Source organism: Monomorium pharaonis, chromosome 1 (assembly GCF_013373865.1).
Source record: "Monomorium pharaonis isolate MP-MQ-018 chromosome 1, ASM1337386v2, whole genome shotgun sequence".
NCBI classification, from domain to species: domain Eukaryota; kingdom Metazoa; phylum Arthropoda; class Insecta; order Hymenoptera; family Formicidae; genus Monomorium; species Monomorium pharaonis.
The window spans coordinates 21,680,437-21,696,997 of NC_050467.1; the positions used below are offsets into that span (position 1 = coordinate 21,680,437).

The 16,561-nt window shown below is 23.7% G+C and overlaps 2 protein-coding genes across 2 annotated transcripts; both read left to right on the forward strand.

The window, feature by feature from the left end:
• Window positions 1-4,115: 4,115 nt before the first annotated feature.
• Window positions 4,116-6,675, forward strand: LOC105837598. The gene is made up of 5 exons (XM_036288982.1): window positions 4,116-4,257; window positions 5,237-5,330; window positions 5,555-5,670; window positions 5,982-6,090; window positions 6,376-6,675. Exons 1-5 carry the CDS (start codon window positions 4,216-4,218, stop codon window positions 6,561-6,563), a joined length of 549 nt encoding a protein of 182 aa, XP_036144875.1. The 5' UTR covers window positions 4,116-4,215; the 3' UTR covers window positions 6,564-6,675.
• Window positions 6,676-10,201: 3,526 nt separating this feature from the next.
• LOC105835869 (pheromone-binding protein Gp-9) lies at window positions 10,202-11,779 on the forward strand. The gene is made up of 5 exons (XM_012679489.3): window positions 10,202-10,310; window positions 10,445-10,547; window positions 10,748-10,863; window positions 11,195-11,309; window positions 11,497-11,779. The coding sequence occupies exons 1-5, from the start codon at window positions 10,269-10,271 to the stop codon at window positions 11,682-11,684; spliced, it is 564 nt and encodes a 187-aa protein (XP_012534943.1). The 5' UTR covers window positions 10,202-10,268; the 3' UTR covers window positions 11,685-11,779.
• Window positions 11,780-16,561: the final 4,782 nt, after the last annotated feature.

Below are 16,561 nucleotides of genomic sequence, written 5' to 3' on the forward strand. Positions count from 1 at the left end.
TTCTGAATTTACTCCTTTTGTCACGCTCAGCATTTGCACTGCCCGTATAGAATAAAGACATTTATCGAGTAACATCTACGAATACAAAGAAAACGTAAGTGTCAAGATCCTTTGTCTTTTAATATCTTGTGATAATCGATGCAAGAATCGAAAACTGTTTTGTTATCTGTAAATCTACTGTAAGAATTTAATCACGTGATCAAACGGAAGGTAATAGCGGATAACAATTAAGAAGAACGAGTAGAAAAAGAATATTATTGACAAAAAGCTTTTAAGACTGAATAAATCTGCGAATATCATTAATGCTCGTTGACGTATATTATTTATTTCAGACAATTTCTAAAATTACAATATATTAAAATAGATAACAAATCAATTTTTCCGCTAAATGTGAATTTTCTTTCATATATTTGTATAATGTGATGAGATATAAAAGACATATAATAATTTCGAAACTGCTGCATTGAAATAGCGGTAGATAACAATATGAATTTTTGGATCATATAATTGTAGTTCTATGTTTTTTTACATGATGATTATAGTTTAGAATAGAATTTGTTCTAAAAATTTTGTGTATATGTGTGTGTGTGTGTGTGTGTGTGTGTGTGTGTACACTTTTCATTAAATTTACTTAATTCAAGTATATTTATTTAGAGAACTTATGTGAATAAAGATTGGCAACATTCCACGCAAATTAATTTATTAAAAGAGCAATTATTTCTAAATATCTAAAATAATAAATACTACACACACACACACACACACGCGCGCGCGCGCGCGCGCACGCAAAACAAAAATACTTAATTAAGATAATCTAAACAAAACACATTATATAAATTTGCAGAACAAATAAAATATAAATATTTTTGAAAAAATGTAATACATTGTCAAAATTATAATTTATTCTACGCATATTACATATATTAATAACTAAAAATATGCTTTAAGAAGATATAGTTTTAGTTTTTTTGCTTTTTCTTATAGTTCTTGATTCTAAAAATGTTTATAATGTACTAAAACTTTAAACAAATGGGGTAGTAGGCATATTAAAGGGGTAATAATAGGCATATTAAAATTAACTTAGGTTTTTAAAAATTTTAGATGACTAAAGCGAAAGTGTGTGCGCCATACAAAAGTAATTTTTTTGAAGCCTTGTGCAAAATTAGCTGTGACTTTGTAACTTTTAAATAAAATTGCTTTAAAAAATTTTGGGTAACACTTAAAATATGTATAAACATATACGGAAAACAAAATATATCAAGCTTATAATTTTTGTTTAAATAATTTTTAAAAGTTGTATTAAAATCTTTTAAATAGTTTTAAACGGCAATACTCCCTTGAATATATTTTAATTTTATTAACGTTAAAAGAGTTTTTGCAAAAGTTATACTTTTCCTTCATATTAACGCATATTTAATCTTATCGGGCTTTGCGGTTATATAGTCAAAAATCTTATTGATTTTTGACTATATAACAATCTTTAAAATTTACTTTTGATCTCCGAGATTACTCTTTACAATATAATGCAGTGAAAGTTTGACAATTGTTCTTTTCTAACATAATTTCTAGATGTTTAATAATGTATCTAAAAATGTGAACTTATACGAGAATAAACAAATTGTATGAAAGAGATAGCGAGAAAGTAAGTGTCAATGAATACAATATGTCGTTTGAAAGATGTTTCGTATGAGTATGTCGAGGTATAACAAAGCGCGCATTGCAACGAGTACATGTGTTGATTGCGCAATCACGTGTTACCAAATAACAATGAAATACTGCATGCCTAGAAGAACTCTAGCTCTATACTGCAGGTATATTAAATTAGATTTATTAGAAAAATGTCTATGTTTATATAATGTAACAAATTCTCGAAATATATGAACACTATTAAGCAAACATATATAAAGTTTAACAGATATTTACTTTAAACACGAAACGTGTATAATTTCATGTTAATTACATTATACATTTAATTAAAAAATTTTAATTTTGCTAATAAAATATAAAGTTTTTTCTTTTATATAATTATTTCTATTTAAAAGTTAAACATTGTTAAGAATTGTTCGTCTAACAATTGGTCAATTATAATTACTGAATAAGGTTGACTATTTAACTTTTTTTTATTTTAACATTTATAACTTTCGTAAATCTAAAATCAAAAGAAATAATCAATCAATAAAAAGAAATTCCTATGTTTCAGCCAAATGATAAAGTAGATCAAATGTTAACATCTTATGAAAATTCTTTAACTAGATAACTAAAATGTAATTAATAAGTTAAAGCTTTGTGATTTTGAAGCTTACTTTAACTCACATAATTACATAAGATTTTTTAGTTGTGTTTTTATTAATTCTGAATTTGTTTTTAAAAATTTAATTTTTTTGCATTTATAATCTTTTCTTTAACGTGTTCGCAAACAATATCAAATATTTAAATAGTATTTTATTAGCATTTCAATTCAACCTTTTTATATATCTTTATTCTATTCTAATTATTCAAAGAATTTTGATAGATTATTGTTAAATTTATTCTCAATTGTTTACAAGTTTATAATGTAGATGCACATAAAATTATATATTTTTGTAATATTATTTTTAATATTATCAAAATATACTATATAAATTCTTTATTTTATGTTATTTATTATAAGATATAAAATATATACACCTTAGAAATCTACTAAATTCGCAGAGTAGAACTTATCGATTACAGCACAAATTGTTTCATCAAAGAAAACTCTAGCTGAGAAGCGATGTGTCGGTACTTCAGGTGGAATCCGTTCTCTGGCGCCTCTATGTACATAAAGCACGGACACTAACGTCTGTGATGTCCGTAGGTAATGTTTTAATGGTAGATAAAATACCTAATAGTAGGTAATAATTTTGTGGTTTTCTTCTTCTAAATAAAATACGCTTGTAAATTTACTTCTTTATGTCATTTTATGTCAAAACGCATTTTACGTTAAAAGTGTATACTTATATATAACGCCAATTAACATTACACATGCTTCGAAGCAGTTGAATGATGACAAGAACAAAAAGCGCGCTTAATTTACTTGTAAGCGATTTTTATATCTATATATATCAAATACATTTTCACTTTTCACAAACTGCGAACACAAGTAATCATTGTTAATTTATTAAACTAACGATTGACTTAATTTGTGATACTATCTCTCACTCCTTTGATTAAGTTTATGCTTATGTTTCAAAATTGTATTTAGCGTCAGTTTATAAAAATTGAAAATTACGTATAAAATGTTAAGCAAAATCCAAATTTCACTGTAGTTTATATATATGTATATACATATATATGTAACTTTTTTATCTTTTCTAATCTATACCGAAGAGTAGTAGCATAGCAAATTATTTTTATTTATTAATGTCACATAATCAATGTTTGCATGATCTATGGCAGCGTATGTCACGATATGCATATTTTGATCTATTTCTGAAAGTCAACGCCTACTGCTTTCCTCTCCATTACCAAATCTTAGTCTCACAATCGCATAAAAAGCGCTCTGCCTTCTGCTAGTGCATTTTTTAATTAAAAAATGTGACATATTTCTGAACAATATAGTTATGTAAGTTGTGCGATTTTTTTATATATAATTATATTTTTAGCGATAAGTTTTCATCCAGACGATACTATTGTCGACGCGTTTAATAGTATTTTTTATAAATATTTCATATTTTTAATAAAAAAGTCTTTAATAAAATTTTATAAATTTACAATTATTTATTTATTTGTGAAAAGTCTTTAAGACATTTAAGAAACTTAATTAATCAAATATAATTTAATAATTTTCTAGAAATTATATCATAAAGACAATAAATAATTGTGGAAGATTAAAATTTTGTTTTTTTGAATTAAAACTATTTAAAAGAAATAAATAAAAAGGGTTTTAAAGAAGTAGTATTTAAATTTAAAATATTGACATTTGGCAGTTGGGGGTACAGAAAATCTCGCGATATTGATGCGCCATATCTGAGATAAAGCAGCACGCCTTGTTTATGTGATTTCACGAAAAGGGAAACAGTAGGCGTTGACGTTTGGAAATCGGCTGAAATGTGCAGATCGTGGCATACTAATCTATAACCTTGGTTTTTTAACTTATACATTTTATATTTTAAATGAGAAGGTATATATATACGCTGTAGCTGCGGTTATTTTGAATAACAATCTTCATTGCAGTGGATATATAAATTATACAAAATGAAAAGTCTTATACTTTGTGCATTTGTTTTTATACTTGCTGTAAGTACTTTCTTAATAAGCTTTTTTAACTATCTTAACAAATTCCAAAAAAATTATTTAAGAAAATTACTTAAAATAATATGTGTTAAAAATACTATATAAAATAAATAAGAGAATAGGGCTGTAAATATGATTTAAATTTCTGAATATTGTGATATCCGAATAATGTATTTGCCAAATTATCTAACTACTGAAGTTCAAATCCTTGAATTATCCGGATAATAATCCAAATTGTGTACAAAAAAGCAAACAGAAGAACAAACCTTGTTTCTCTGATTATTTTTAGCAAACCATACATATGCGTTACATATGAAGTTTTATGAGTCTTATATTATTTTTATTATTCTTATAAAATTTTATTTAATATTTCAAAATTTTATCGTTCTTATAAAATTTTAAAATATTAAATAAATTTATATATCTATAATATTGTTTAATTTTTTAAATTCTTGTAAAGTAATTCTTAATACAGAGTCAATCAATTTCTCGCTAGAACTAGTGAGAAATTAGGCAAATAAGTAGCCGTAATTTATAGTGTCATTTTATAAAAATAAGATGTCATATCATAAATTTTTTTTAAACTCAACATTAATGATTTATTAAAATAATATTGAATTAATGTCAAGTCAATGTTTTTTACGACATGATTTTACTATAAATGCTATTTTGATTTCTAGATTGCATTTATTTTGCCTGCTCACGCGCTGAAAGCGTCAATTTATCTTTGTTATTATTATTCATTATATGTCGAAGAAAGATAAAATAACGCTTTCAGCAATTTTTTTGTTAAAATTGTTGCAAATATAAACATTTATTTGCAGATTTGGATAAAATCGAGTATTTAGATATTAAGATCCGGATCCAGATTATTCGGATAATTCAAGGATTCAAACTTCAGCAAACACATAATAAATACCTGAGATAATTTAGATAATTTATTTTTTAGACATTTTTAACTCTAATAAAAATATTTAATTAGTTTCAGTCATCTAGCTCAACAGAACAAATGTTAAAAGATATAATGAGAAGCGATAATATTAAAATTTGCGCTATTGAAACTAACGCAACTGCTAGTAAGTATACTTATACATATATATTATAATTATTATATAATTATATCTATTAGATTTCTCATGTAATTTCTTATTCGAGTTTTTATTTAGTTCAAATTTATATTATATATTTTATTTTATTAAACGTTTTTTTCTTGTAATTTCGTGTTTTATTTAAGTTTTAATATTTTGCAAAATTTTGCAAAAAAAAACACTTTCTAGCATTAATCGATTTTATTTCTTAGGTGACATGTATACAAAAGAAGAGGTATTGGCTAACGTACCTGCTGAATCCGCAAATGCAGAAAGAACACAAAAACTTGGTTGCTTTTTTTTCTGTATCTTAAAAAAGGAAAATGTCGTAAGTGTTTATAAATATGTTGTACGTGTTTTATATAATACCCAATACATAAGATTAAAGTGTCGTAACAAATGCTAAAATATTTAATAGTTAAAAACCAAATTATTTTATGAAATGAATGAAACAATTATAATAAAATGCAATATTATCTATTTAACAACTTTATATAGAAATTAATATTACTATATGCAGTTCGTAAAAATATAAATTTAAATTTAAGTAAATATATGTTAACTAAAATGAGCAAAACTTAAAATAAATTATATTTTATTATTTATTGTTATTTATAATTTCTTTTAATAACATTATAGATGGAAGGAACAAACATTAACCAAGCACAGATGGAGACAAAATTATCTATTATACTTGGAGGTAAACAAGATATAGCACGCGAAATTGCGCATAAATGCATAAATGAAGGTAAGTTATGACTTATATATATATATATATATATATATATATATATATATATAATATTCTAAATATATATAAAATTATAGTTATTATTGTATTAATACAGTAATAAAAAAATATTATTTCATTAAATACGGCTTCTTCATCTATTTGCATAATATTCTTTTAAAATAATATATTTGTTATTAATATAAATACAATAGGCTTATATAATAGAAAATATGATTCTAAATATTTCAACACATATTCTAACATTTTTTAATCACATTCTTTAAATCTTTTTATATACAGTGGAAAATATTACGGAAGGATGTGAGAAATGTTTCTCTCTCTACTCATGCGGATTGAAAGATCTAGTTAATGCTATGGAAAGACATGAAGAACATGAAAAAGAAGAAACAGGAGAAGTAGAAACAGAACAATCTTTGAATAAACCAAAAGAAATGATAGAAGAAGCAGAAGCAGAACAAACTGTATAAATACTATCATGAATACAAAAATTGAATATTATCTATGTAACTATTAACATAAGTTTATAATATACATTTAATGTAATTTACATTAAATAAAAATCACATGTATTCTTTTAAACTTTATTTTAATACTCTGATTTAATAAAAGCACATTAAATAAAAAAATGTGTTTTAATTTGTAACACGTATAAATAAATAAAAAAGTAAAATTAAAATTTATTTTGTCTATCATGCTAAATTTTTAAACAACAAGAAAGTATATATATATATATATATATATATATATGTATACTATAATGTTGTATAAAACTCTTGAATATAATATGTACAATATATATCTTTATAAAGCTGCTATTATAAATCTACTATTATACACAAAAAGTAATGTCATCACTATAACTAATCATGATTTCCAGACACTATAAATTGTTTGTTGTCGTAAATATAAAATTATAAGTTGTAGCAAAACAGTTTGTTGTTACATCCAATAGATAAATGAAGTAGTTAATTTTACACATGTGTCAGCAATATAAAAATAGCATACAGATACAGCAATATAAAAATAACTACAATACCTTTGACTACCGGGATTATTCGATATGCTAACAGCTAAAGTGTTATATTATTTTGTTATACCACGCCCAAATGCTCCACTGTAACTAAATGTTGTGTATATCAAGTAACTAAACACCACCAACTAAATTAAATAAATATCAGAGCTAAAATAGTAGTCCAGTAACAGTATTTTACGACTACTAAAGTTTAATTATCATACGCAATTTTTCGCTACATTAGCTACTTTTTCCCGTGTATCTTTGTATTATGACATCTAAGATCTTTTCAATACAAAAATTTCTTGTCTTATCATTTACATTTTACGTAATTCATGTGTTACAGCTTGCTGTTCTAAAATTAAATATAAAAATTGTGTTTCGATTTGCTACTCTCGTATATTAATAAATAAAATAGAAGCATTCCTAAATTCAAATTTTATTCTTTCCGTGTTTAAAAAAGTTTTGCTGAATTTAGCAACTGCTCTTAGCTAATTTTTTGAAATATTTAAAAAATTAGCCAAGAGCAGTTGCTAAATTCAGCAAACTTTTTTAAACATTCCGTCATGTTAAATTTTTAAACAACAAGAAGTATACAATTTTATATAATGTTGTTATTAGTTTAAAACTTGTAAATAGAATGGAAAAAACTTCATTACTGTAATTAATCATGATTTGCTACAAATTGTTGGTTGTCGTCACTTGATAAATTGATAAGTTACAGTAAAACAATTTGATGTTGTGTCTAATATGTAAATAAAGCAGCCAAATTTGCATATATTTCAGGCTTATACCATATGGCAACATAAAGGTAACTACAATATAAATACCTTTGACTATTATTGGAACTACATATTCGATATGCTAAACATTCTCATCGTTTTGTTATGCCCAAATACTATAATGTAACTAAACATTGTATGTATCAGGTAAATTAAATATCATCAACTAAACCAAATAGGTATCACAGCTAAAAATAATAGCAGTCCGGTAATAGCATTTTACAACTAAAGTTTAGTTATCACACTCAATTTTTCGCTACATCAGCTACTGTATTTTGTGTATCTTTGTATTGTGACATCTAAGACCTTTTCAATACAAAAATTTCTTATCTTATCATTTACTTAATTCATGTGTTATAGTTTGCTCTTATAAAAGTGCTAAAATGCAGTTTAACGCTAAAATGTAGTTTAACGCTAAAATATAAAAACACTAAAATATGTTGTAACATTGCTATGATATTGCTCTATTCGGTGCTAGATTTATATAAACAAACGCGTATTTATTTAAAAGGTGATTTTAATTTTATAAAAATAACATTTCGGAAGAAATATTCTCCGGAGAAAAATGTTTTATATAAAAACATATATAAATATATAAAAAATGTGTCCATATATGTTTATACTAGTTTTCTTTCTTTTGTAAAATTTCTGTTTGATATAAAAAATAATAGTCATACTGAAAAGACAGAAACTAATAAAAAAAATAATTTTTGCATTACTTCTTTTAAAAAAGTTAAGTATGAAAAATTGTCCATACATAATCATATTATTCCGGAATATATATATAATTATATATGGACAATTTTTCATACTTGGCTTTGTTAAAAAAAGCAAAGCAAAAATTATTTTTTAAATTAGTTTCTATCTTTCCAGTATGACTATTATTTTTTTATATCAAACGGAAATTTTACAAAAGAAAGATATTAATATAAACATATATGAACATATTTTATATATATTTATATACGTTTTTATATAAAAAATTTTTTCCCGGATTGCCAAGAGTTAAAGAAACATTTCGAAAAATAAACAACTGTGATTTATGAATATCTCCAGCATTTTAAATTTTGATATGCATACGATTCTACGCAACAGCTAGCTTTCAGATTTGTTTTTATTATCAATAATAAAAAATAAATTATAATAATAATAATAATTAAACGCTTTTTAAAACATAACATTCCGCCAGTTAATTTTAAAATTGTTAAATATAATTTAACACATAAACCATACTTGAAATCATTTTGCACTTTTTTATGCAAAAAGCTAACTTATAAACAAAGTGTTTCCAAATTATTATTAATAAATTTCTTTCTTCTAAAGTGTCGGTATTTCAGATGGAATCCGTTCCTCTGTCCTCTGGCGCCACTATGTAAACAAAACGTAGATAATAAACTACGTAGCAATGTCTATAAAACTTGTAGGTAATGTCTATAAGATAATTAATAATTTTATTGTTTTCTTTTTTAAAATAAATTATGTTTTTAAATTTACTTTTTTAAAATTGTATTTTGCATTAAAAGTATATTTTTAAGACTACGATTAATTAACACTATACGTACATCGAAGCAGTTGTTTAATCAAAAATAAAAAGTTTTACTTGTAAGCGCGATTTTTATATGAATAAAATATCTTAAATACATTTTCAGTTTTTACAAATTGCGCGCTAAGCAATCAATTAGTATTAAACTGACAAATAATTCTTAAACTTACAATTAATTTAAATCGTTTTATTATATTCTTTTTTATTATATTATTTATAATATTATTTTGTGTTTCTGTCGATTGAGGCAATTCATAATTGCATTTATAATTGCGTTTTAAACTGTGTGTTTGACGTGCAGTTCATAGAAATTAAAAATTTGAAATATACATACAAAATAATATTAAGCATTAAAATCCAAATTTGACTGTAGCTGACTTTTTTTTATTTACTATAAAAAATAAATAGTATTTATATTTTAAATAAGTATATATAATTTAGAAAATGTTCTTTGTTTAAAATAAATTTAATTAATTTTTTATTAAATATGTTATTAGTACTATTTAATTAATTATTTATTTGAATTAAGTATTCTTTTTTATCAGTGTATTTTATTTTAGTTTAACACACACACACATACACAAACACACACATGTATGTACGTATTGAAATATATATTTTATCTTTTTAATTCGTACCACAGAGTAGTATCATTGTGGCAAATTTTCTCTATTTATTAATGTTATGTAATCAATATGTTTGCATAATCTATGAACTTGTTTCTTTAACCTATGCATTTTATATTTTAAGTGAGAAAAAGAGAGTATATAAACGCTGTAGCTACGGTTATTTTGAGTAATTTTTCTTATTGCAGTGGACATATAAATTACAAAAAATGAAAAGTTTTGTGCTTTGCACGTTTGTTTTTATACTTGCTGTAAGTACTTTCTTAATAAACTACTTAAATTAAGGAACAAATAAACAAAAAATTATTTAATATATTATCTTTAATATAATATTTTTATTATAATATGTAAAATAAATAAAATAAGTGTATTTGACAAATTTTAGTCGTCTGGTTCAACAGAACTAAAACAACAGCTAAAAAATGCAGTAGGAGACATACGTGATAGTGTTCTAGCTTGCACGAATGAAATTGGTTTATTATCTCCTAGTACGTATAATTATTATAATTATAATTATTATAGATTTCTTATGCTGCTTCTTATTTCAGTTTTCTTCAATTTTAATTTAATTTTGTTTTGTTCGATTTAATTAAACATTTCTCATTTCTTATAATTTCGTAACGTTTTGTTTAGCTAATATTTTATAAAAAGCACGCTTTTCTTTACATTAATCAATTTTGTTTCTTAGCTGAAATGTATGAAGAAGAAGAAATAATGACTAACGTACATACTGAATCCGGAAATGAAGAAAGAACGAGAAAAAATGGTTGCTTTATTGCATGCATCTTAAAAAAAGAGAATTTAGTAAGTATCTATAAATATTTTATACATATTTTATATAGTATATAACAATACAAGTTTAATGTGTCATAACACGTAATGAAATTTTAAATTATTAAAGACCGAATTATTTATATACATAATAAAACAACAATTATTAATAAAATACAATATTATCTGTTTGACGCAAATTTATATAGAAACCAATATTAGATGCAGTTTGTTAAAATATAATTTTTTATTTTATAATATATACGTTTTAATTTATATAGTACTAAATTTGCGCAAAAATATTAAAGTAATATATATTCTATTACTTGCTATCATTTATAATTTTTTTTTAATGATATTATAGATGGATGGAACAAACATTAAAGAAGCACAGGTACATCTAAAATTAGATGAATATGTTAGACCTGGTCGTGAACAAGGTATAGCGCACAAAATTGCGCGTAGATGCATGAAAGAAGGTAAGTTACGCCTTACACATAATATTATGAATATTATATACATACAAAAATTACATTATAGTTATTAAAAAATATTTTATTAGAAATAATATATATTTGTTATTAATATACAATAGCTATATATAATAGAAAATATGATTCTATATTCTAATTTTTTAATCGTATTTCTTAAATCTTTATTATATAGCCAGAAGTATTACAGAAGAATGTGAGAAAGGTTTCTCTCTCTATTCATGCGTATTAAGAAGTTTACATAAAGTGATGAAACATGAAGAACATGAAAAAGAAGAAACAGAAGAGGAAACAGAAACAGAACAAACATTGAATAAACAAGAAGAAACAACAGAAGAAGCAGAAGCAGAACAAACTGAATAAATACAACCATCATAAATACAAAAATTGAATACTATCTATATAACTATTAACTAAAATTTATAATAAACATTTATGCAATTTACATTAAATAAAAATCTGGATTAAATAAAATTTACTTTTAATTTTATCATTTCAAAAGCTATGCTTAAAGTTAAGTGCTTCCTATTTAGTGTCACTGTGATTAACTTCGATTAATTTTAATGGAGTGTAAACTCAATCAACAGTAACTTTGTTTAAACAAATTTTGATTAAAAATTTGAAATTCTTGACCTTAAAAAATCTCTAAGAAACTATTTTCGCACAATTTAAATAATAATTAAATATTAACGTTGTGTTCTGTAACAACAAATAATAAATTGGTCAATTTAGTCGTCAATATATGATTTTCTTAATTTAAATATTATTTATAAAAGATTATTATATTCTATAACGTTTACTAGACGTACAAGTCATACACACTCATATTTAAGAACTTAATTACAAATTGTTTTACTTTTTCATATTAGCGACTCTATCGGTTAAGTTAATCGTCGATTAACGTTGACTGAAATTGATTAAAGTGACCCTGATTTTATTTCTATTAATGCGTAAGTTAATTTTAATTACGATTTAACTTACTCTATCTTTTTATAATTTTTAGAACTATAGAAAAAGAACGAGATACAAGAGTAAGTTAAACTGAGATCAAAGTTGATCCATATTGAAATAGACATTAACATCACAAGTCGACATAAGTAGGTTTCTGTTTTTTTTCTTTAATTATACAAATATCTTATGATGTTCCACAAGGCGCGATATGTAGAGCAATTATATATAAAGGTTAGATTACATTTATTTTTTTAATTTTATAGAAAAAGTTACGTATATATTTGAATTGTAAGTTTTGTTTTTTTATCTAAATAGCTTATATTTTTATCAGGATTAATACAATAAATGATTAGTTTCTGAGAAATAAGGAGATTGCTTTTGAAGACCTAGCATGAACGTCTTTTCTCTATTATAAAAGATAAATGTTTTACTTGAGTTTTAAGCAAATATATTTATCATATATACTTTTATATTGTATTTTTAAAGCTTTGTTCGTTTTCGGAAATTTGTTTTGATAAAAGATAAGAATAATCTTATATAATGTCTATTTAAACGTCTGTAATATATAACGCCTGTGTTATATATGTTTTTCATTAAAAAATACAAAATACAAAGATATATTTTTGTATGATATTGTAAAAAATAAAAATATGACAAATAAAAATATTATTTGTCGTATAATTTTTAAAAATTAAAACTAAAACTGTGCGAGAATATGTGCGGGAAGAAGAATCTTAACATTAACATAATTTAAAAGTAAACTCACAAATAAGAAACAATGACAGTGATACAAAATAAAACAATAAATTATTGCTCACAAAGCAATAGTATTTTATATAACTTTTATACTATTGTTCGAACGGTATATGCCTACATTATGTATTAACTTTACTTCGAACATTTTCATCTTTACCTCTGGTCTTCAATTTTTTTGCAATATCATATTTTTCCTGCTGACTTTAAGGCAAAACACGATTTTAAAAAACATTAGTTATAATGTGCTACAATGTCATAAAATATAGATTTTATTACATAAAATAATAAATGTGGTTAAAATATAATATAAATAGTAATAAATGGAATTAATCTAATAATAGTAAGTAATAAATATAATTAATATAAATGTAACATTTATTTCATAGTCCTTTACGTCTATATAAGTCAATTAGTGATGTCGCATTAGAAGTATGCATGATTTTGCTGCTGCGTTATTTTAGATTATTTATTTATATTATTTATATTTTATAGTTTACCTTTTATATCTTGCTACTGTGATTTTATTACATATTACACATTCAAGAGTTACGTAAATGTATTGCGCACGTTCTATGCGATAAAAACTTTCATGATTATACGTACACGTCCTTGAAATATATTCGTCTCCATCGTCACCTCCTGTTACGGAAAAATGCGAATGAAAAATGTTGTTTGGAAAATCAAGCGCATGGTATATGGTTAGTATATATGTATATGTATGTGTGTGTGTGTGTGTGTGTGTGTATATATATATATATATATATATATATATATATATATAGTAATGTTTTCAAAAATAATATTTAAAAAAATGATTTTATTGTATAGGTTTTAAATTCGTGTTAAAATAAGTAAACTGATCATATAATATTTTAAAATTAAAAGAATATTAAATGATAAAAGAGTATTAAGTACAATTTTCGAAAAGTTATCTTTATTGCTATTACAAAGTATTCCTTAAATTATTTTTTAACTTTTATTGAGAACATTTTTTTTATCTTTTATAGTTTTGACAATATTTGCTTCAAACAAAAAGTAAATTATTTATTTATTTATTTTTATTAATGTAATTGTTAAAAATATACATTAAAATTATATAATAATTGAAAGAAACTGAATTAAGTTAAAATGTTTTATGATTATTGATTATTTATATAGTTAAAAATTAATTAAAGAAAATAACATCCAATTTGTTTGTTTATTGAGTTATTATATTACAAATGTTTACATTGCTCTGAAATTATTTTTTAATATTTTTCATTTTTTTTATTTTTCTGATAATGCGGTTTTAAACATAAAATCGGAGCGTAAACTCAATACGCTTATTGACATAAGATACTAATAATCGTGTAGGATAAGTTAAAAAGCACTATTTATTATAAAATGTGTATTTTAAATTAGTAATTTAATTTTTATATTTTATAGTGCTTCATGTTGCGGCTTACGAAACAGTATTAAAATATTTGTATAAATTTTATCAAAAACATTTTATATCAAAGTAAAAAACTTCTAGAAATTATCATATACGTTGTCTTTTGTAATATTTTGTAAATGATTTATATAAAAGAAAAAGAAAAAGACATTGTAGCATTATACTGCGTCGGTTTTAATGATTTCGTCAGATGTTCATTTATGCTTATCTTACAAAGAATTTAATTGTTGTAAAATTTAGAACTAATTATATTATAATAATTATTACGTTATCAAAAACTTTCTCATTGCATTTATGTTTTTAAAATTTTACTCTTAGTTTTAAGAAATACAACTCAAAAACAATGATGTATCAATATGAGCGGTTTTCTTCTAATAATTAAATTTACAAAACAAATAAAATTTAATTATATTCTATATATTCTCTTATCTAACGGTTAGAAAATAAATTTATTAAAAAATTTTTCTGTACATAATCTCTTTACTTTTCAATTTTCTAATGCAATTTCAATTTCCTTCTTTGAACTAATGAGTTTTTCTCAGATATACAAGATCTTTGGAATGGAGTGTAGACTGGGTATATTGCGTCTCCGTATTTCATTGCGTAAGCCTGCTAATTTCCCCTCTATCTACTGTTAGAAGTATGATATAATGTGTCCCCTATTCTAAGACGTCTGTGAGTGTAAATTATTAAAAAGCGCGTGAATATCAGATTAATGTGTATACTTAAAAATTTAGACACTTACAGAGACTTAAAACGAAAAACGTCAATAGTATGTAATATTCATACACTTACTTGTAATAGTGTTTTTTTTGTTAGCTTTTTTGATAGCTTTAAGAATTCCAACCTACTAGTCCTCCATTTTCACATCCGCATCTACAATGTTATCTTATATCAAGAGAAAGTTAATTATAACTTCCCGTCGCACAAATTATTCATCTGTAATATTTGCGATATCTTTAACTTTTAAGTTTTTAAAGATTATTTTAATAATAATGCTGACAAAATTTTGCTTAGACACACGTTGTAGACATATGCAATAATATGAGAGAAAGACTGCCGAAATTACATCATTTCGCTTTATAAGCTTTTTTATTTAAAAGCTTATAATTTAGAAAAATTACAAAAAATATTTTGAAATTCTAAATTCATAATAAAGTACAATATTTTTCTTTTTTTATGCAATTTTTTATTATTTTTATATCACTGTAATTTTTTAAATAAAAATTTTAATAAGCTTGTAAATGGTGTAACTTTAAAAACAAGGGCATTTTATAAAACTTTGTTTATTTAATCTGCAAACAAGACCAAAAGGAAAACTTTAATATTATATTATATTATTATTATATTATTTAATTCTAACACACACATACATTAATTATTACAAATTTTCATAACTTGACTTATGTTATCTTTTTTACAAGTCAGCTATAAAATGTGTCGAAAAACAGTTACAATATCACAATTGTTTTCTATAAATGTAATGCTTAAACTTGTTGCTTTAATATCCAAATTTTTTGTAGCATTACTTATGATATTACACTTTTTATCATTTTTTATGATGCAACAAACTTATTTTTAAATCTGTATCTTACTAAATTTAAATACTTCAACAAATTGTTTCTTTCGTTTAAGGTTTTTAGAATAAGTACATTAACTCAAATATAAATCGAGTTGAGTTGCAAACAAATTAGGATTTGCGTGTGAAAAACTTGAATAAGAAATATATTTTATGTTTAGCAATCATGTTAACTGTTTTGCATGCGGATAATGACCAATGGAGTAAAGATTGATATTTTTCTAAAAATCACGACTGAATTAAAATCGAAAACGCTTCGTTACAGACAATTCCCGGTTCATGTTTGTTTAGTCATAGAAAACCCACAGGAGTCGATTTTCGAACGTTCTCATGCCCTTTCTATACACGACGTTCTAGTAGAACTATTGTTCGTGGACATTTTTCACCTGTAATCTGGTGAATTCTTACACTCATCTCTACCGCCGACAATGCCAATTATTGAGTCTGCCATCAAACGCAACGTCATCGAGCAGATTTAATTGGATAATAATTCATGATTAGATCATCGAGTCATGGCTAAAT